This window comes from Xenopus laevis, chromosome 4S (genome assembly GCF_017654675.1).
Source record: "Xenopus laevis strain J_2021 chromosome 4S, Xenopus_laevis_v10.1, whole genome shotgun sequence".
Lineage (NCBI taxonomy): Eukaryota > Metazoa > Chordata > Amphibia > Anura > Pipidae > Xenopus > Xenopus laevis.
Genome location: NC_054378.1, coordinates 125,415,897 through 125,438,905, shown reverse-complemented (window position 1 = coordinate 125,438,905; position 23,009 = coordinate 125,415,897). Strand labels below are relative to the sequence as shown.

General features: G+C 41.6%; 1 protein-coding gene across 2 annotated transcripts in view; it reads left to right on the top strand.

The window, feature by feature from the left end:
* ptprg.S (protein tyrosine phosphatase, receptor type G S homeolog) overlaps positions 1 to 23,009 on the top strand; it is a 350,843-nt gene that overhangs the window by 223,923 nt on the left and 103,911 nt on the right. For both annotated transcript variants that reach the window (XM_041561822.1, XM_041561823.1), the window contains exons 8-9: positions 1,520 to 1,712; positions 17,593 to 17,777. In XM_041561822.1, coding sequence (XP_041417756.1) covers positions 1,520 to 1,712; positions 17,593 to 17,777 — 378 coding nt within the window. The remainder of the gene's footprint in view (positions 1 to 1,519; positions 1,713 to 17,592; positions 17,778 to 23,009) is intronic.

Below are 23,009 nucleotides of genomic sequence, written 5' to 3'. Positions count from 1 at the left end.
TATGCTCGCACCATAGATGCTTAGTCAGGTGGCACTTAAAGGGTTAAAGAGGGAGAATAAATCCCACATGTAAAACATTAGGTAACCCAGAATATCTATACTTAATACAGTTTGTCATGTTTTTTTTCACAGTGAGCAAAGAAATGAGGCTTTTCCCCCTTGTCACTGCACAGATGGTCTTTGCCATTACAGTTTGCTTTTTTATAACCACTCCCACAATGAACTAATACTCCGCCCCTTTCTTGTTTAGCTGAAGGAGCCAAAGGCAGCACATGTGATAAATCATGCGATAATACACCCTATTGGCTTGAGCTCTAATAGGATGTATGAGAAGGGCCGTCTTCCAACACACCCCATGCACCCCCGAAACTGCTTAAAGGGGTTGTTCACCTATAAAGTAACTGTTAGTATGATGTAGGGAGTGATACTCTGAGACAATTTGCAGTTGGTTTTCATTTTTTATTATTTGTTTTTTTTTGGGTTATTTCGCTTTTTATTCAACAGCTCTCCATTTTGCAATTTCAGCCATCTGGTTGCTAGGGTCCGAATTACCCTAGCAACCATGCATTGATTTGAATAAGAGGCTGGAAAATGAATAAGAGAGGACTAAATAGAAAGATGAGTAATATAAAGTAGCAATAAAAATGCATGTGTAGCCTTACAGAGCATTTGTCTGTAAGATGGGGTCAGTGACCCTCATTTGAAAGATGGAAAGAATCAGAAGGCGAATAGAAAAAAAACTATAAATAATGAGGACCAATTGAAAAGTTGCTTAGAATGGACCAATCTATCACATACTCAAAGTCAGAAGAAGAAAAAGACAAATATTTCAAAAACTATAAAAAAAGGCCATTTTATAACTGAAAGTTGCAGGATACTCCCTAGGGGGCGCTACATGTCTTTCTTCCCCTTTGGAAGGTTAGACTGTTGTTCATGGAAAAGCATTTTGTATTTAAGTGCCACTTGTATTTGTTATAGGGGTGCAGAACCCTTTCCTCCCCAGTCGGCACATACCAGATAGAAGTAGAGGGAATGCCTAGTGATGTTTCCTATAATATTTCATCTTCCACTGAAAGGCTGCAGGACTATATTCTATCAATAAAGACTTATATTGTTATTATACTGCCCACGTTCTTCTGAGCTTCCTTTCCTGTTTACCTGAAGTTCATTGAGGACATTCATTCCGGGATCTATAAACATCTTTCCAGATGAGGAACTTTAAGCCCAGAGACCAGCAGCTCCAGTTTAATCATCTCCAACCCAGTAAATTGCTTCCAGTTGATTATGTGCCAGAGAGACGGTGCCGGTGGAATAGAGAATGTGTGTTCTATGGTTCTGGGAATAGGAAGCTGTGGTTAAATGCAAAAGGCTCAGGATAGTTTCAGTGGGAAGATAATTTCCCCATGTCACCTCTTTTCTTGGCAGCAGAAAGATCGTTGGACCTTCAGGTTGGCCAAAAACCTAAAGCAATGTTCCTTAATGGCTGCACTCTAACTCTCCGTGTCCTTTCTCTTTCCAGCTGGAAGCCTTCTACTCAATATTCACCACCGAACAACAGGACCACGTCAAGTCCGTGGATTATTTGCGCAACAACTTCAGACCGAGGCAGAGCCTGAATGATAGGATGGTCTTCAAATCGGCCGTGAAAGACGCTTGGAGTCAGGACATGCTGGATTACTTGGACAGTCCCTTTGGCACCGAAGCTTCTAAAGGTACCAGTGATACTTTATTTTCATCTTCATACAAAGGGATCTCTTTGTGCTCTGGATCCCCAAGGATCTGCTTGTGAGATAAAACGTGGAATGATAAAAGCTAAGTGAGAAGGACGGTTGTGCATTTTAACCATGATTAGTGTGAGTTGGATACATAAGTGTAGGGCTTTAATGGCACGTTCAGCAATAACCTGATGCCGTGTCTGGAATGGAAAGCATTGGCCCAGCTCTAAAAGTGCTGTATGTAATATTTAATAGGACAACCCTACTATTGCCTCAGGTCACAGGCTGAGTTATACAGGGAACTCTGAGTATTACTCATGTATTATAAGGGATAATGTACCCCCTACTGTAAATGATAAGGATATTAGAAGTCACTGAGGGGTTGTTCTGTGACCATATAAAGGCACAAGTCTACAGGCTGAGTTATACAGGGAACTCTGAGTATCACTCATGTATTATAAGGGATAGTGTACCCCCTACTGTAAATCATAAGGATATTAGAAGTCACTGAGGGGTTGTTCTGTGACCATATAAAGGCACAAGGCTGCAGGCTGAGTTATACAGGGAACTCTGAGTATCACTCATGTATTATAAGGGATAATGTACCCCCTACTGTAAATGATAAGGATATTAGAAGTCACTGAGGGGTTGTTCTGTGACCATATAAAGGCACAAGTCTACAGGCTGAGTTATACAGGGAACTCTGAGTATCACTCATGTATTATAAGGGATAGTGTACCCCCTACTGTAAATCATAAGGATATTAGAAGTCACTGAGGGGTTGTTCTGTGACCATATAAAGACACAAGGCTGCAGGCTGAGTTATACAGGGAACTCTGAGTATCACTCATGTATTATAAGGGAAAATGTAACCCCTGATGTAAATGATAAGGATATTAGAAGTCACTGAGGGGTTGTTCTGTGACCATATAAAGGCACAAGGCATCAGGGTGAGTTATACAGGGAACTCTGAGTATCACTCATGTATTATAAGGGATAATGTACCCCCTACTGTAAATGATAAGGATATTAGAAGTCACTGAGGGGTTGTTCTGTGACCATATAAAGGCACAAGGCTGCAGGCTGAGTTATACAGGGAAATCTGAGTATCGCTCATGTATTATAAGGGATAATGTACCCCCTACTGTAAATGATAAGGATATTAGAAGTCACTGAGGGGTTGTTCTGTGACCATATAAAGGCACAAGGCTGCAGGCTGAGTTATACAGGGAACTCTGAGTATCGCTCATGTATTATAAGGGATAATGTACCCCCTACTGTAAATGATAAGGATATTAGAAGTCACTGAGGGGTTGTTCTGTGACCATATAAAGGCACAAGGCTGCAGGCTGAGTTATACAGGGAACTCTGAGTATCACTCATGTATTATAAGGGACAATGTACCCCCTACTGTAAATGATAAGGATATTAGAAGATAGTGAGGGGTTATCCTGTGCATTGCAGGTTTTTGAAAGCTTACTCCCATTTGCTGTCTAATTACAGAGGTATCAGTTTAGCACTAGAAGAATATAGTCCCTGTTACTGGCTTTCCTAGACAGCTCCAACTGGCCAGTCATTCAGTAATTGGATAGAATGTCCCCTTGCCTATTAGAGCCTGTAACTCCATCATGGGAAGAAGGAAAATAATAATGATGCATTCACACCCTAATAGTCCCCTTTGACAAACACCAAAAAAAATATCAAGGTGCAGTTGCCCTTTACTCCATTGTGCTGCAACACTGCTGTGTCTCTCATCTCTGACTCCAAAGGCAAAATGTATCTTTTTCTCTCCTTCGATGGTTTATTTTAATCAAATTCCTGGTGAGTGACATATTTCCACATGCCCCGCCCACATAACTGTGGCGTTCGCCGCTCCGCCGCCTTCTGTCCCCGCACCCTGTTATAAACGGAGATTGAAACATTATGATTTCTGCGCCCATCTGACAGTTTTATTCCCACCTTTCAGCAGCTGACGAGCGACAGGCAAATGTTTTATTCACCACCCTTGGTATAAAAGAAAAAAAATGACAAGATTTGGTCGTAGTTAAGGGTACAGCAGTCGGGACACGCGGCAACGGCGATTATTTCAAGAAGGAACAAATGTTGTGTCAGTCTCCATCTCGTTGTGTGCGAGGGAAAAGAACAAGCTCATTTTCTAACCTATTTCTATCCTATCCAGTGGCCTGTGCTATAGAATCCTTATATTTAAAGGGGCAGTCTCCACCTGCATTTAACTGGAGCCCAATAAACCTCGTCTGTTGCTTTAATGAAATGTTAGGGATTTCATGAAATATTCTAAGTTTTTTTGCATTTAAAGAGTAACACTGAAAGCATCTTCATTTCCACCATCCTCATTTCTTAATTGTTGATGGAAATAATAAACTCCTCCTTATCTGTAAACTTAAGACACGCAACTGCAGCAGACTGGGCTCGTTTATACAGAGCTTTATTTAATCATCTGCCCTGGTTTTAGTGGTGGGGGGGTGTCGCAAGGGAAATTATCTATAAATTACCCAAATACTGTATAATGCTTAACATAAGCGACGGGACAAAGAATTTTTAAGAGATAATGGGACACTAATGGTGGTTTCACTTACTGACCCCCAATAGAAAAAGTCTGACCTATAACAGTAAATGGAGCCTTAAAGGGCACCTGTTGGTAAAAAAAATATTAAACCCAACAAAGGTGCGGGCTAATAGAGTCCACACTATGGTTGGCGGTAACAGTAGTTTTTTGTTTTTTTTTTTCCTTTTTAATCAGCGGAATACCAAACCTAATCTGAATCCTAATTTGCATATGCAAATTAGGGGTGGGAAGGGGAAAGCATTTCTACTTCCTTGTTTTATGACAAAAAGTCACGTGATTTCCCTCCCCGCCCCTAATTTGCATGTGGGTTTGGGTTGGCTGAGCAGAAGGATTCGGCTGAATCCGAATCCTGCTGAAAAAGGCCAGATCCCAAACCGAATTTGGTGCATCCCTAGAGATTAGATTTTTGCCCATCAGACACCCTTTATTATACAGTAAATGTAACCTTCCCGTCTGTGCTCTCAATAATAAAGGAAATGCTCGTTTTTTAATTAAGGAAGCCAAAGCACTGTTAGAATGGTTAGAATGGTAAAAACAAATTCTTTCTCCAGGAAGTAACTACCCCACCCAGCATGCACTCTTTTTCAGTTGAAAGTTCAGAAGGGTTATTGGTAGGGATGCATCCAATCCACTACTTTGGATTCAGCCAAACCCCCAAATCCTTCGTGAAAGATATACCAAATACCAAACCAAATCCAAATCCTAATTTGCATATGCAAATTAGGAGTGGGGAAAAATTTATTTCCTTGTCATGCGAGTTCCCTCCCCGACTCTAATTTGCATATGCAAATTCGGATTCAGTTCGGCCGGGCAGAAGGATTGGGCCGAATCCGAATCCTGCTAAAAAAAGGCCGAATCCTGAACCGAATCCTGGATTTGGTGCATCCCTATTTATTGGTTCAACAACAGTCATGGGTTAACCCTCCTTTATCCATAATCTGCATCTACCAAAGCCTTTTTATTTTAGGAACCGGAGCAATGAACCAAGTCAGTGCAGTAGATCGACTTTCTCTGCTGAAAATGACACATGCACCCGTTGGGACGTGTCAGTCAGTGCTGCATCAATACATGCGACCGACTCTATGTATTCTTTCTCCGTTACTCCCAACCAAAGTGTGGGCCCGTATCTTTTGGTTGGAGATAATATTTTTGCCCAACAGACGTCCTTTAATATAGAGTAAATGTAACCTTCCCGTCTGTGCTGCCTGTGCTCTCAATAATAAAGGAAGCCTAATTAAGGAAGCCAAAAGTAATTCTTTCTCCAAGAAGGAAATACACCACCCAGCATGCCCTTGCTCTCTTTTGCAGTTGGAAGATCCGAGGGGTTATTGGTAGGGATGCACCGAATCCACTATTTTTGATTCGGCCGAACCCCCGAATCCTTCGCGAAAGATATTCAGAACTGAATCCAAACCCTAAATTGCATATGCAAATTAGGGGTGGGAAAACCTTTTTAATTTCCTTGTTTTGTGTCAAAAAGTCACACGATTCCCCCCGCCCCTAATTTGCATATTTAAATTCAGATTTGGTTTGGCCAGGCAGAAGGATTCCGCCGAATCCTGCTGAAAAAGGGCGAAACCCGAACCGAATCCTGGATTTGGTGCATCCCTAGTTATTGGTTCAACAACAGCCACGGGTTGAACCTCCATGATCCATAATCTGTATGTACCAAAGCCAACCAAGTCAGTGCAGTAGATTGACATTCTCTGCTGTAAATGACACATGCACCCGTTGGGACGTGTCAGTCAGTGCTGCATCAATACATGCGACCAACTCATTATTTCTCCGTTACTCCCAACCAAAGTGTGGGCCCATATCTTTGGTTGGAGATAATATTTTTGCCCAACGGACACCCTTTAATATACAGTAAATTCAACGTTCCCGTCTGTGCTGCCTGTGCTCTCAATAATAAAGTAAATGCTCCTTTTTTAATTACCGTAAGGAAGCAAAAGCTCTGTTAAAATGGTAAAAACGACTTTTTTCTCCAGGAAGTAACTACACCACCCAGCACTCCCCTTTGCAATATTTGACAGTTGGAAGATCCGAGGAGTTATTGGTTCAACAACAGCCACGGGTTGAACCTCCTTCATTCATATTTACCAGAGCCCTTTATATTTTAGGAACAGCAGCAATGAACCAAGTCAGTGCAGTAGATTGACTTTCTCTGCTGAAAATGACACATGCACCCGTTGGGACACGTCAGGAGGAGCTGCATCAATACATGCGACCAACTCTATATATTCTTTCTCCATTCCCTAAGCATGTGATTGATGTAGGAGCTGCAATGGCTTCACTATGAGATATGGGTCTCATTTATGGTGTCAGGTCGGGTGAAATAGTGAATGTGAACTAAATTGCTCAGCGGGAGCTGCTCTCTACCTTTGACTTGTGATCAATATTTGGAACGTTGCCTTTGCGGAGAGACCTGCCGGGGGGCATAGAACAATCCCTATGTACGATGTCGATGACTTAAAAGGAGCTGCAACTGTATTATTTAGGATTAACCTGATCCACTAAACAGGGGAAGCATCGAGATCCTTCGGACTGGATGAAATATCTGATGTATTGATTACAAATCAGAATCTCTTAGGCTCAAATGGAAGGCAGAGGTATTGCAGCCGCGGTTCCCAACCCAGGGAGCCTTCAACGATGAAATCTACCATATTAGCAAATACCTGCTGAAGGGACAAAGCTCAATATCAACACCCTACGAGGCCATGAATACCCAAAGGGGGAGTGGCTATTCATTATTACCTTCTGGGGCCCCCTATACCTCCTGGGCCCCCTGCAGCTGCAGGGTCTGCTTCCTCTGTAGTTACACCACTGGAAGGTGTTTTAAAGGGTTGAATCGTGAGAGAGAGAGAGAGAGAGAGAGAGAGAGAGAGAGAGAGAGATGGGTTAAACTTTTCTTATCAAGATTCAGTCTGGATATTCATAGAAAAGTGAGTAAACCTAGGGAATCTTTGGCCCACTTGGGTCAGATTGGGCTTATCTGAATGCCTGGCCCTTGGCCTAATGGGGCAATGCAAGGCTGCCATCCAGGGCATCGCTTCTGGCAAGTGCCATTAAAACATCATCCTGCGTATTATATATTCTTCTGGCGCAAGTGTTCAGTGACTATTGACGCCACCTGCTGTGGGAACCCCCGAAATTACAATGTACTAACTCCAGACCAAACGTGATGCAATGGAAGAGGCCGGAGTTGGACGGTAGTGATGTGCGGGTCGCATCTGTACTTTGACCCTAACCTGAGCCCTTCCAACCTGAACCCTACCTGACCCAGCGTGAAAGCTCTATTTATGGACCCACACCTGACCCTCCCATTGCTGATGTCATGAAAGGGGCGGGACAGGTGCAAACCTTTCAAATAGAGGCCGCTGGAGTAGCGTCATGTCTCCGCAGGGTTGCCCTGTTGGCGGGTTTCTAACTAAATTGGGCTAGTTTTAAAAATTAGTGGCCGGTTTTAAAAGTCCAAACACACCAATATACGGATTTGGGCAATTTTTTAAAGTTGCTGCGGGTTTGGACTTTCAAAACCCCGCCCAATTCTTTAATGCAAATTAAGCGTGCAAGCCTGCTGCTGGGGAGCAGTGATCAGATCAGTACCTGTGTGGTTGTCTTCTTCTGTGTTTGGTATGTAAATTCAGCCCAGCCCTCCTGTGCAGCTCCTTCTCTCACCTCTGCACACCTTCTGCTCACTCCCTTACACACCCCTTGGCTGTCCAGCCCACCTTCTGGCTGCTTAACCCTCTGGTGTTTCTTAAAGGGAACATTCTTAAATGGATGGCCCAGAACCTAAAAACCGGGGATAATTATCTGCCATCCACTATAAATCCCGTCCAGCTTGTACAATATATATATATAATACACAAAAGCCATGAATATCTTGTAAATTATATCCTTATAAACGGTGAGTAGTGATGTCATCAGTTATAAACGGTGAGTAGTGATGTAATTTCTGTCACATGACTCACTAAAATTTGTGTATTATAATTAATAAAGTACCCCCAGTTGTAAAATATGAGGATATTATAAGTTACCTCGGAGTTCCATGACCTGTATAAAAACACTCGGCCTTCGGCCTCGTGTTTTTATATGGTCATGAAACTCCTCGGTAACTTATAATATCCTTATATTTTACAAGAGGGGGTACTTTATTCACTATATATATATATATATATATAGAAATATGTCCCAACATACTGGGAAAAATGTAAAATTGTCCTCTTTAATGTAGAAAAATGAATTGAATATTCCAGACACTGGATTTGAAAACCTTTTTGTTTTACTTTATACACTTTTTTTAGTGTACAAATTGGGCTATTTTTGGGCTACTTTTAAAATGTATTTTAGCTACTTTTTGGGTCGTTTTTTTGGTTTTGAAATATAAACCTGGCAACCCTGGGTCTCAGGCAGGGATAGTGGAAGGAAGAGTTCAACCCAAACCCATCCAGGACCCGCCAGTCTTCTGGAACCCGCACGTCACTACTGGACAAATACACTGGTGCATGGCCAACTCTCAAGAGTCTTGTTTGGCTCATGTACCTATAATGAATCCTATAATGAATCCTATCCTATGATGAATGAGTGATTTGTCCAGACAAACAGACCTGTGAATGTTGATTAATGTTGTTAACGAGCCAATCACGTTGCACTTTCTCTGTAGTTACATTTCATAAAGCCCTTAAATGTCAATATGTTTTTAATAATGTATTGGCTCATGGTGCTTGTTGCATCTGGTGTCTCTTGGTACCTGAGATATGATTAGTTGGCCTCAAGAAAATCTATTTTACATAGTCTCCCCCTGTTCCCCTCGTTCCTGTGACTGAACCTTCAGCAAATTCGTTTGTGCCTTTAATATATCCAGACCTTCTTTCTGAGTGACTGCACCGCTGCCTCCCCAGTTCTCTATTCATAAGGAATACATTTCAGCGGGAGCACAGAGGAGTCCCATGTTGACCGACACCATTAATACGATGCTACGTCGGGTGGAAAATGTGCGAGTGCAGAACTATTTCTCTATTCTGATGTGAGATGACTCTAATAGCCGGCAATTTAACTCTGCAAGTAATAAGAATACGTAGATGGAGACGGGAACAATAAAGAGAGAAATAGCCGAGGTCTGAGTTAATGACGGTCACTGCTGAGCCTGACCCGCTACGTGCCGGCTGGAGCTGATCACTTGAGAAAATAGGAGTTTTACTGCATGAGTCGGTATCTCATCTTGGCTGGCAGGGACCACCGGAGCATTAACAAAATATGAGTTTTGTTTAAAGGCTACAGATGAATTTCCAATCATTCAGTCTTGTGCTCAGGATCCGATCGGAACCTGTTTCTTTAGCCTGTGTTATTGGGTCCTACTCCTGACTGATTTTTAGAGGTGGAAAAATAACAACCAGCTGCTGATCAACTGCTACGTCCCACCAACAGCTTATCTATATAATTCCTACTTGTTTTCCTGCTTTGCCAGGGGCCCCTGTAGAACTCCATCCCTGAGCTTAATATGGCAGCAGTGCCTATTAATATAATGTGAAGAAGCCTTTGGTGCATCTGGTCAGACTGGGAGCACAAACATTGAAGCTGAGGGTCCTCAGATCATTAAGGCTGAGGTCCCTGTTGCAGAGAGGATCAGCTCTTTCTAGTGAGCATTGAGGCTGAGGGCTCTTGTTCAAAGAGGGTCACCTGTTTCTGGTGAATGTTGAGGCTGGGTATCTTGTTGCAGAGGAGATCAGCTCTTTCTAGTGAGCATTGAAGCTGACTGAGGGCTCTTGTTCACTCTTTCTGGTGAATGTTGAGGCTGAGGTCCCTGTTGCAGAGAGGATCAGCTCATTCTAGTGAGCATTGAAGCTGAGGGCTCTTGTTCAAAGAGGGTCAGCTCTTTCTGGTGAATGTTGAGGCTGAAGGCTCTCGTTCAAAGAGGATCAGCTCTTACTGGTGAATGTTGAGGCTGAGGTCCCTGTTGCAAAGAGGATCAGCTCTTTCTAGTGAGCATTGAAGCTGAGGGCTCTTGTTCAAAGAGGGTCAGCTCTTTCTGGTGAATGTTGAGATTAGGGATCTTGTTGCAGAGGAGATTAGCTCTTTCTGGTGAACATTATAAGGCTGAGGGCTCTCATTCAAAGAGGGTCAGCTTTTTCTGGTGAACATTGAGGCTGGGGGCCAAGGTGAAGGCCATGCCCCCTTTCCAGAGTTGACTACATGTGATTGGATCATACTGAGTAACCTAGTTAATGGTATGAGTCTGATACAAACAAGAACAAGGTGTTGACAATCTACTTTGACTCTGGCTCTAGAGATCTAGATTTGCATTCAGTTGGCATCTCCTTGTATTAATTGCCTGGGACCATGGTCAGCCAATGGCCTGTGGAATGGATCAGTATGGAAGTGCTACATCTTGGTATCCCATGAATGTGCCAAAAGGGGGTCTCTGGTTTCCAGTTATGGGGCAATTACACCAGGGTGCCACAGATATAGAGGCTTGTTTGGGGGGGTGGGGGGGCTCCACATATGAACCGAAAGTCGTACAGCTCCATTGCAGCATTTGGCTGGTTTCAGCCTTTACTCTTCGATCTACGTTGGCCTGAGATGCAGATAAATCATAAAATAACGGCATGTTGGCAAAAAGAAAAGTTCTTGAAGAAAGTATTAAAGTCTGTTATAATTCAACCCTTTTTTTTTTTTCCTTCCTACCCGGTTATCAAAACACATTTAAAAAAGATCTTCAGTTAAATTAATTCTACTCTGCGAGGTTCCTGCCGTATTGTGTTTAATGACTTTTACTGTACTCGGAGCGTTTGACCGCGGTGACTTTGATCAATCTCTGTGAATTGGATCCTACTAAACCCTCGGCTCTCTATTGTCTTGCAAATGGGCTGGAATAAAGAGGGGGGAAATGTGCATGAAAAATTAGACAGAATCAAGGGCAAGTAGCACTTAACCATTCAGTACTGTGTTCCACGACTCAGAGAGGGTCATTTACTTTCTCTTCCTTATAATACTCAAAAAAAAAAATTTAACTAAAGGGCTAAAGTTTTACTGAACAAGGCTGAGTTATACAGGGAACTCTGAGTATCACTCATGTATTATAAGGGACAATCTACCCCCTACTGTAAATGATAAGGATATTAGAAGTCACTGAGGGGTTGTTCTGTGACCATATAAAGGCACAAGGCTGCAGGCTGAGTTATACAGGGAACTCTGAGTATCACTCATGTATTATAAGGGATAATGTACCCCCTACTGTAAATGATAAGGATATTAGAAGTCACCGAGGGGTTGTTCTGTGACCATATAAAGGCACAAGGCTGCAGGCTGAGTTATACAGGGAACTCTGAGTATCACTCATGTATTATAAGGGATAATGTACCCCCTACTGTAAATGATAAGGATATTAGAAGTCACCGAGGGGTTGTTCTGTGACCATATAAAGGCACAAGGCTGCAGGCTGAGTTATACAGGGAACTCTGAGTATCACTCATGTATTATAAGGGATAATGTACCCCCTACTGTAAATGATAAGGATATTAGAAGTCACTGAGGGGTTGTTCTGTGACCATATAAAGGCACAAGGCTCCAGGCTGAGTTATACAGGGAACTCTGAGTATCACTCATGTATTATAAGGGATAATGTACCCCCTACTGTAAATGATAAGGATATTAGACGTCACTGAAGAGTTTCATGTCGATATAAAAGCTAAAGACTAAAGGGCATATTAACAACTGGTACAGTCACAACATTCAAAGTGCTGAATGACATGGATTTTAGGATAGAGAGATGCTCAGGCATTTCAGAGAGAGAATACTATACGGCAGATGTTTCTGGGATCTTGGAGGTTTTTTATAGCTGTATAAAAGGGAGGAATGCTTTGCTGAATGATAATACGGTATAAAACTGACAAATAACCATTGTCGTCTATTGAAGGAACTGAACAGTGTTGTTTGTAAATTGTACAATCCACTGTAAACTGTAAATTGCTTTCAGGAATTCATACAGAGCCTGAGAGCACTATTTCTAGGTTTAGTTGAACTGCAACACCCGGCAGACAGTCAGTGGGATTCTGGGAGTTGTAGTTCAGCAATATCTAGAGAAGCTTTGGGTGTCTTTACTGCGGCCATTCAGAGGTGTATTTCCTCGTTACCAGGGGACGCTGGGAAGAAGTCGCACTTTTATGGTTTCTGAGACATCAGAAAAGTAAATGATCAGCGCGTGTGTCTGTGGCCCTGGGGTTAATCATCTGATGCAGGAGAAATAAATAAATACAGGCAGTGAATGGCGTCTGTACAGTTGGCAGTTGCATCTTATCTGACACATAGTTCAGTGCCAGGATCCAGTCGTTATCTGCCGGGAACCACATATTACAGATAGTTAGAGACCCCTAATCACATACAGTTCATGGCTATACTCTATAAGCAAAGTGTCTAAAGGAGATAATGAGACGTTGAAGGGGCATTAATTACATTAATCTGAAATTAACTTTTAGTATGTTTTAGAATGGCCAATTCTAAGCAACTTTTCAGTTGGTCTTCATTATTTTTTTATAATTTTATAGTTTTTTTTATTATTTTGATTTTTGTCTTTTCAGCTTTCATATAGGGGTCACTGACCCCCATCTTAAAAAAAAAGAGATAAGGAGACGTTAAAGGGGTATTCAACTTAGATTAACTTTGAGTATGTTATAGAATGACCAATTCTAAGCAACTTTTCAATTGGTCTTCGTTTTTTTTATTATTTAGATTTTTGTCTTTTTAGCTTTCATATAGTGGTCACTGACCCCCATCTAAAAAAAAAAGAGATAAGGAGACATTAAAGGGATACTGTCATGGGAAAAAACATTTTTTTCAAAATGAATCAGTTAATAGTGTTGCTCCAGCAGAATTCTGCACTGAAATCCATTTCTCAAAAGAGCAAACAGATTTTTTTATATTCAGTTTTGAAATCTGATATGGGGCTACACATATTTTCAATTTCCCAGCTGCCCCTGGTCATGTGACTTGTGCTCTGATAAACTTCAATCACTCTTTACTGCTGTTCTGCAAGTTGGAGTGATATCACCCCCTCCCTTTTCCCCCCCAGCAGCCAAACAAAAGAACAATGGGAAGGTAACCAGATAACAGCTCCCTAACACAAGATAACAGCTGCCTGGTAGATCTAAGAACAACACTCAATAGTAAAAACCCATGTCCCACCGAGACACATTCAGTTACATTGAGAAGGAAAAACAGCAGCCTGCCAGAAAGCATTTCTCTCCTAAAGTGCAGGCACAAGTCACATGACCAGGGGCAGCTGGGAAATTGACAAAATGTCTAGCCCCATTTCAAAATTGAATATAAAAAAAATCTGTTTGCTCTTTTGAGAAATGGATTCAGTGCAGAATTCTACTGAAGCAGCACTATTAACTGATTCATTTAAAAAAAAAAAAATTCCCCATGACAGTAGTAAAGGGTTGGTTCACCTTAGATTAACTTTGAGTCTGTTATAGAATGACAAATTCTAAGCATCTTTTCAATTGGTCTTCATTATTTTTTTATAGTTTTTTTTTATCTTTCTCTTTTCAGCTTTCATATAGGGTCACTGACCCCCATTTATAAACAAATACGTTATAAAACTACAAATTCTGTCCTTGAGCACAAAGCCAAATATATTCTTGAGCAGGTTGGGTGTGGGTTCAGGGAGTGGAGATTTGGGTGCACGAGGGACCCTTATGGGTGGGACAGGAGCATATTTGTGCAGGGAGTGGGGAAGGACATACAATTACAAATTGTCACGTACAGTTATGGGATCCATTATCTGGAAACCCTTTATCCAGAAAGGCCGTCTCCCATAGTTTCTATTATAATCAAATATTCCAATTTTCTTTTTTAATGTCCTTTTTCTCTGTAATAATCAAACAGTAGCTTAAACTTGATTACAAGTAACTAATAACTCCTAAGTATATAAGATAGGAAAGTACAGGTATGGGATCTGTTATCTGTCCAAAAAGTTTCAAAAAACGGAAGGGCCTTCTTTCATAGACTCCATTTTATCCAAATAAATCCCAATTTTTTAAAAGTATTTCCTTTTTCTGTGTAATAATAAAACAGTAGCTTGTACTTGATCCCAACTAAGATATAATTAATCCTTATTGGAAGCAAAACCAGCCTATTGGGTTTATTTAATGTTTACTAGTGATGGGCGAATTTATTCGGCAGGCGCGAATTTACGTATAAATAAATTTGCAAAATTGGCGCCAAAATTTGCCGGCTAGAATTAAACGGCGACAAGTAAACGGACGCCCATTCACTTTAATGGGCGTCAAAATTTGCACTTTGTGTATTTTTATGAGCGTTTCGCAAATTTCGCGGGGGAAGCGAAACTGGACAAATTCGCCCATGACTAATGTTTACATGATTTTCTCGTAGACTTAAAGTATGCAGATCCAAATTATGGAAAGATCCATTATCTGGAAAATCCCAGATCCCAAGCATTCTGGATAACAGGTCTCATACCTGTACAATAATAGGTGGAGGTTTCCCAGCGTTTCTATTGCGGAGGGAAAGGAAAGCTGAAGTATAAAACTGATATTATTATTATTATTAGGGCAGGTCTAACCACCATCCCATTGCATTGTAGTGCATCATCAGCTGGAACAGAAAGAGTTAATTTAAAGGGCAACTCTTCCTTTTTAAGGTGCCTGACAATCAATTGCCTTAACGAAATCCTATCGCTAACGATGCAGGGGATATATTTTACACGGGCGCGTCACGTAGCGAGTTCAGAATTAATTACCATGCGACTGATCATGCGGCGCCTTTGTTTTTGTTTTCATTCCGTTGGAAACAAAATAAACGGTAATTTAAAAAGTCAGAGAACAGGATTTCGAGATCTCTCTGCGTCTCTCTCTGATTTAATATTTCACGGCTGAACGAGTGACTGAATTAGTTAATTAAAACTAATAATGAAATATGCAACACGGGGATGGAAACGTTTGATAAAGCCGGAGCAGCAAAGGACACTTGTCCTGAACATTCCGCATTCGAATGATTTATTAGCCGGCGACTCTTTATTTGCTCCGGTTCTGCTGAAGGTTTGGGGCTGCGGGGGTTGAAAGAACTGAGATATCATTATCCTATGGCTTTGTGGGGAAAGGCTAATTGCAACAATCAAATATATTAGGGGAATGAACTGAAGGAATTTTTAGAAGATGAGGAAATATGAATTTAAGGTGAAAGGGAAAAAAGATAAAAGGGGGTACACAGCAAACATATATCTATTGATCAGTACAGGAGGTCGAGAGGGACTTGCGCAACAAGGCTTACAATCTAAAGGCAGAAAAAAGTGGGGATATAAGAAGGAACTTGCTACAATAATGGGCAACATAAATCAACGTTCATCACAAGCCCAATACAACTGTCCCGTTTTTTTGTCCCGATTTTGACAGCTCAGCCCGCAGTCCCGGATTGTTACTGAAATGTCCCGACTTTCTCTTTGATCTCCTACAATGAACAGCCAGAAAAAGTAGGGATGCACCAAATCCAGGATTCGCTTTGGGATTGGGCCTTTTTCAGCATGATTCGGATTTGGCCGAATACTTCTGCACGGCCAAACCAATCCGCAAATGTGGGAGGGACATTGCATGACTTTTTGTCACAAAACAAGGAAGTAAAAAAAGTTTTCCCCTTCTCACCCCTAATTTGCATATGCAAATTAGGATTCGGTTCGGCCAAATCTTCCGCAAAGGATCCGGGGGTTCGGCCGAATCCAAAATAGTGGATTCGGTGCATCCCTAAGAAAAAGATACAAAGTTTCTAAAACTTTGGCTTTTGGCAGAAAGCCCAGAATACGTGTCTTGATACTTCTGTAACAATTTATGATAAGCAAAGGAAACAATTGTAACAATTTAAGATAAGCAAAGGAAACAATTGTAATAATTTAAGGAAACAATTGTAACAATTTAAGATCATCAGTTCTCTTGGGGAAACTAACTTGCAGCTTAAAGGTCAATTCACCATCATTAGCAAAATTGTAATAACACATAAAAACCATAGAAATGTGTTTAAACTTTCAAAACCTGCCAAATTGTGTAAGATAAACATGGTAAAACGGGTGGTGGCCACAAGTGGGCGTGGTCAACCATTGCAGTGTGCACCGAGATGTTGGGAGGTATGCCAATAAATAAGGCTTGTCTTGAAAATGCTTTCTTTAAAGATGCTCTAAACCCTAATAATTAACCTTCTTTGTTTATTGTTTCTTGAATATTTGCAGTTTTAGACTGCTAATACCAGGCTTTTGGCTAAATGGAGAAGCAGCAACCAGAGTGTTCACTGAAATTTATAGACTATTGGTGTTGCTGGCACTCTATGGGGGTTATTTATTAAATTCCGAATGCAAAAATCATTATATAAAATCTGACTTTTAAAATTTTTCAGGAATTTATTAAACCCCGTGGATGAAAAAATCCAAATCTGAAAATCCAGCATCTCAGACCTGTTGAGGTTGCATATAAGCTAATGGGAGAAGTCCCAATGATTTTTTGATGTGCGCAGGGTTTTGTGCAATACCCTGAAGTATTTTCGATTTTCATGATTTTCAAGATTTTTTCTGAATTTTCACCCGAAAAATCCGGAAAAATCTTCAAAATCTGATTTTTTTTTTCATGCAAAGCAAATTTTCGGGAAAATTTAATAATAAATAAGCATAAAAAACCCTAACGGATTTGATCGGAGCAGAAAATATCTAGATAAATTTGGACTTTGATAAATAACCCCCTATGTTTTCAAAAAGCTGAAAGCACTAAAACTGCTAATATTTCAGTAACTACTAAAAATAGAAAATGAATGTAAACTGCAAAGCTGTTCAGAGAACTACATCGGTTTAGATCCCATTTAATTTGGTCTGTTTTTACTTTATCTAATAAACCGTGCAGAACAGTGAAATTGAAAGCACTTTCATTGTGCAACCGATCCCACCTCCTCAATAGAAGGAGTTGACATATAAGCAAATTTCCCTTCCTCTTTAAGAATGAAAGAGGAAAAAAAAAAAAGCTTTGGAATTAACAATCTTAGAATCAGGGAGCATCAACTAGATGGAGGGGTTTGTTTATTAAGAGCTCATTATTGCTCTTCAAACTCAGTCTCCTGATTTCTTGGGTTCATAAGAAAATAATGTGTAATTACAAAAAGCAGGTGGGACAACGATGGTGAAAACATGATGGTGAGACCACGGATGGTGTGGGGATCTGAGATAAACCAACTATATTCATTTGTCATGTCTTTTTGTTTCTCTCTCTTCCTTGACGGGGGGACTTTCGTGTTCAGTTTGCAGCACCCCACCAGTGAACATGAAGGTGCATCCTGTGAACAAGACGGCGTTGCTGGTAACGTGGGACCCCCCAGAGACCATCTACCAACCTCCTGTCATTAGCTTCATGGTTTCCTACAGTTGGACCAAGAATGATGAGGCCAAGGAGAAGACCTTCACCAAGGAAAACAACAAGGATCTGGTAAAGCCTCCATATTTCACTTTAGCTGCGACTAAATCGTAGAGGGTAACTAGAACTCACTGTTTGTGTCTCGAGGTGCTTTGGGTTAGAGTTTCCAGTAGCGTTAGACTGAAAATCTGGACCTTAGTTAACAATGTTCAGTTAATAGATTAGATTGAGAGTCCCTCAAAAAGTCACATAAGATCCTGAAAAGGAGGTTGTGAATAGGAGTGACTATTTTGCCTAGCCCAGTGCCCACAATCTATGGCCCACAGTAAAGCTAGAAATCGAAACCCTAAAAATGTGAACAGGCTGTAACATAGAGTCCTTCAGCCCCTGGAGATGTTCAGTCTGCTGTGGTTGAAAGTGAAAACTGGGACCCGTGTCTATTAGAAATGGAGAGTGTTATGGTTGCTAGTAGGCAGCTAAACTGACTGCTAAACTGTTATTATTTAATCAGATTTTGTGTCTCAGGGACTCTTAGGAAGTTAAAGGAATGGAGAGTTAAAGTATTGTGTAATGATTAATCACGTCTGCTTTGCTACTACCTGACTCTTCACTCTCCTGCAATTAATCAGTTGTGTTACCCCTCCTGCCAGTCTTAACATACAGCCAGTGCCAGAAGTAGAAAAGTTGACCTACTATAAAGCAGATGGAAAAGTAAATCGAACATAAAGCAAAAGTAAAGCAAACTTAGGGACTGTTCCTGCTGAATTGTGCTTAGTACAGGGAATACCTATGCTGCCATAGTTTTATGGGATCTCTCTGTACAGACTATGAGCAAACTTAGGGACTGTTCCTGCTGAATTGTGCTTAGTACATGGAATACCTATGCTGCCATCGTTTTATGGGACCTCTCTGTACAGACTATGAGCAAACTTAGGGACTGTTCCTGCTGAATTGTGCTTAGTACAGGGAATACCTATGCTGCCATAGTTTTATGGGATCTCTCTGTACAGACTATGAGCAAACTTAGGGGCTGTTCCTGCTGAATTGTGCTTAGTACAGGGGAATACCTATGCTGCCATAGTTTTATGGGATCTCTCTGTACAGACTATGAGCAAACTTAGGGGGCTGTTCCTGCTGAATTGTGCTTAGTACAGGGAATACCTATGCTGCCATAGTTTTATGGGATCTCTCTGTACAGGTTATGAGCAAACTTAGGGGACTGTTCCTGCTGAATTGTGCTTAGTACAGGGAATACCTATGCCGCCATAGTTTTATGGGATCTCTCTGTACAGACTATGAGCAAACTTAGGGGACTGTTCCTGCTGAATTGTGCTTAGTACAGGGGAATACCTATGCTGCCATAGTTTTATAGTATCTCTCTGTATAGATTTTAAATAAACATTGAAGGCTATTCCTGCTGAATTGTACTTAGTACAGGGAAATACTGGTCACCGCTACATTTATGTAGCCCTACACCCACCCTTAGATAAGAACTTTGTAGCATTACTAACCCTAGCCAGTTGCAAAAGGCCAAGGATTTACCCTGTCAGTGCCCATTGCCGTGCCTCAATAAACTTTATAGTTAGATACAGTCAGAAAACTGCTCCAGTCCCTTTTAAATACAAACATCATTCTCTCTGTGATACTGTATTTAAAATGCCTCCTCATTCAGCATCCCCCCCCCTCAATAGGAACGAGCACAGGCATTTGCCCCTTTAAAACTTCACACGTCAAAATCAAAGTGAGAGAAAGGTGAGAAAAAGTCTCATATAATGTTAATCAAAAGTTGGTCTATTGATATCAGTGATTGTGTAGGAACGGGGAGAATGAAATTCCTGATGACTCTTACAATAAACGAGATTTATATTTCATGAGCCGCTTATCCCGGGGGGGATGTTCAATACACTTTACAATAAGACTTTGAGATGAAGATTATCTCATTCATTTTCATTTGTATTCCGATCCCCCCACTAGACGTTGTTATCTGGGTCACGGCGGAGAATAGTTTTCGGATCACTGAATCTAGAAGGAATCGGCTGAAAGACACCCAAGGTTATGATGTTCCGGAACCTTCTCTTTGTCACAATGACAGGCTCATAGGGGACTTCTAGTTTAGCAGAAAACTGATTAAGATAATTAACAAACAGCGAGGCCAGAGACAAAGCCACCTCCCCCCCTACCAGTGATGTCTGCTGCTAAAGGAATGGAAAGGACAATAATGTTTATTCACCTGCTCCTTCTATGCCCATAATATGTACTTACCTGCCCATCGTATGTACTTGCCTGCCCATTGTATGAACTTGCCTGCCCATTGTATGTACTTACCTGCCCATCGTATGTACTTGCCTGCCCATTGTATGTACTTGCCTGCCCATTGTATGTACTTACCTGCCCATCGTATGTACTTGCCTGCCCATTGTATGTACTTGCCTGCCCATTGTATGTACTTACCTGCTCATTGTATGTACTCGCCTGCCCATCGTATGTACGTGCCTGCCCATTGTATGTACTTACCTGCCCATTGTATGTACTTACCTGCCCATTGTATGTACTTGCCTGCCCATCGCATGTACTTACCTGCCCATCGTATGTACTTACCTTCCCATTGTATGTACTTACCTGCCCATTGTATGTACTCACCTGCCCATTGTATGTACTCACCTGCCCATTGTATGTACTTGCCTGCCCATCGCATGTACTTACCTACCCATTGTATGTGCTTGCCTGCCCATTGTATGTGCTTGCCTGCCCATTGTATGTGCTTGCCTGCCCATCATATGTACTTGCCTGCCCATCGTATGTACTTACCTGACCATTGCATGTACTTGCCTGCCCATCCCTGCCCATTGCATGTACTTGCCTGCCCATTGCATGTACTTGCCTGCCCATTGTATGTACTTACCTTCCCATTGTATGTGCTTGCCTGCCCATCATATGTACTTGCCTGCCCATTGTATGTACTTGCCTGCCCATTGTATGTACTTGCCTGCCCATTGTATGTACTTACATTCCCATTGTATGTACTTGCCTGCCCATCGTATGTACAGTACTTATCTGCTAGTGATGTGTGGACTGGCCAGAAACCCATGTGACCCATGGGTCGTGCGGGTCCCGGCCAACTTCAACACAACATTCATGGGCCGTGCACCGCTTCAGGCTGAACTTCACCATATGCCCACCTCACCTGCAGTCTTACAATGCCCGACTTCAGCCTCCAGTTGGCACTTTTTATAGACTTGCCCCAGGGTGCCCACCCCTGCCATGACATCAGAGTGGGGCGGGTCCATAAATACCGAATCACACTTGGTGTGGTGTGATTAGTAAATGGGTCGGGTCTTAGTTGACATGTACTTACCTGCATATCACAAGTACTTACCTGCCCTCCTAGGTACTTACCTTTCCATTGTGTGCACTTACCTGCTTGTCCCAAGTACTTACCTTTCCATTGTATGTATTTACCTGCTTATCCTGTGTACCTACCTGCTTGTCCTGGGTACTTACCTGCCCATCCTAGGTACTTACCTTTCCATTGTGTCTCCTTATCTGCTCGTCCAATTTACTTACCTGCCTATTCAATTTATTCAAATTCCCATGATATATACTTAAAACAAAGTCAGTTTTGATGTTCCAGAGTCTCATTTGGCTGTAGTTAGCCCTCTTCTCCAAATGCAGATGTTTATATTGTACAAGAGCTACTCATAAACATAATGGCAACACAGAACTCATTAACCCACCCACACTTACAGGACAAAGAGAGCGTTGGCCTTAGACCTATCAAGACCCCACTGGCTGAAGAAGCAGGAGATGGTGTATGTGATGACAAATGAGAAAGGGAATGAGAGAATTGGACACAAATCTATAGTAAAACAGAGGGAAAATGAGCAACTAAACAAATAGATAAAGAGCAGGGTAGAAATCAGCCAAAAGGGTGGCAAATAAAAGGGGAGGAGAAAGGGAAGGCATAAGAAAATGGAGAGATAATAATGGAGAGACAATAATATTGCAAGGAAGAATGGGGAGAAGCAAAACCAGATGGTTTGTGTTGTGCAATTTGATGGCAAGGTCATGTGGGTTATTTTGTTGACTACATAGTAGATGGTTGCTGTTTCTTTCATGTGGTTTCCCCAGTTATTTTTGGGCCAGGTTATCCCTCTTATCAGAATTTAGGATAGAAGGTCTTCAAATTCCTTGGCCTTCAGGCTGGTCTTGAGCACCTGTGACCTCTGTGGACGTCTTTGTCATTTTATTTTCATGCGACTCTCAACTCATTTAGGTTGGTGAAGAGTTGGCCCACTAGAGGGAAACGGTTGGGCTGAACTGAATAATATATAAGGGGTTTCTAAAGTGGAAGAGGTGATGGTCTAACTGAGAACAGGAGAAGATCTAGAGAGGCAGACTGGAGTGGGATGGAGCTAGCATAGTACAAGAGTGACTGGAGTGGGATAAAGGATTAAGTCTGAAGCAGCAACAATTAGGGACAAACCACTGTCATAGAACCAGGGACTAAATCATCTGGTCAGTAACTGAGGGAAGGGGTTATATTGGAACCCCTTCCCTCAAATTACTTGATTGGCTGCCACTTAGTAGCCTATGGATCTGCTGGGATTTGATATCCTCATGTAGGAAGGCAGATAAACCCAAGTTCACCAAGAACCTCTCAGCTCTCAGTAGTTAAGAAAAGGCAGGAGGAATTCAGGAGGCCCCTAGTTCAAATCCCAACAGATCTCCCAGTAACGACATGAAGGATCCCATTCCTCAAGTGACAGGACTTGTTTGTGTAGCACGTATGAATGGAGCTCTGAATGCGTGTGATTGGCATGTGCCTTCTTCTCCCATTGATATAGGTTGTGTGTGTATGTCACATGTTTCTAGAAGATCAGAGAAAGCCTCGATTATGGATGACATGTGACCGGGCGGGAAGATCCTCACACATGGAACAGAGACAGATGCACCTGTGATTTTATTGCTCCATAAACACACAAAATAAATAAATAAACCATTAAATAAGTCTGACAAGTAAAATACAGGGATTGCGGCCGATCTGTCTGTTTTACTGGCCGCATAAATATCCTCAAGACGTTCCTGTGTGAAGGGAAAGCATTATTGAGCTCTTAACGGCGCCTTTTTTTTAATGACAGCCATGACAGTTGTAAATTAATGACAGTTGTAAATTAATACCGTCGTGGAGTATTTAGGGACCTGGAGATCTTGGGACGAGTGTCGCGGCAAATGTGACTGGAATGGAAATGTTCCTTGTTAGGGAGTTAGAGGGAAGGTGCGTTGTTTTCTATTCAGAAGCCGTAT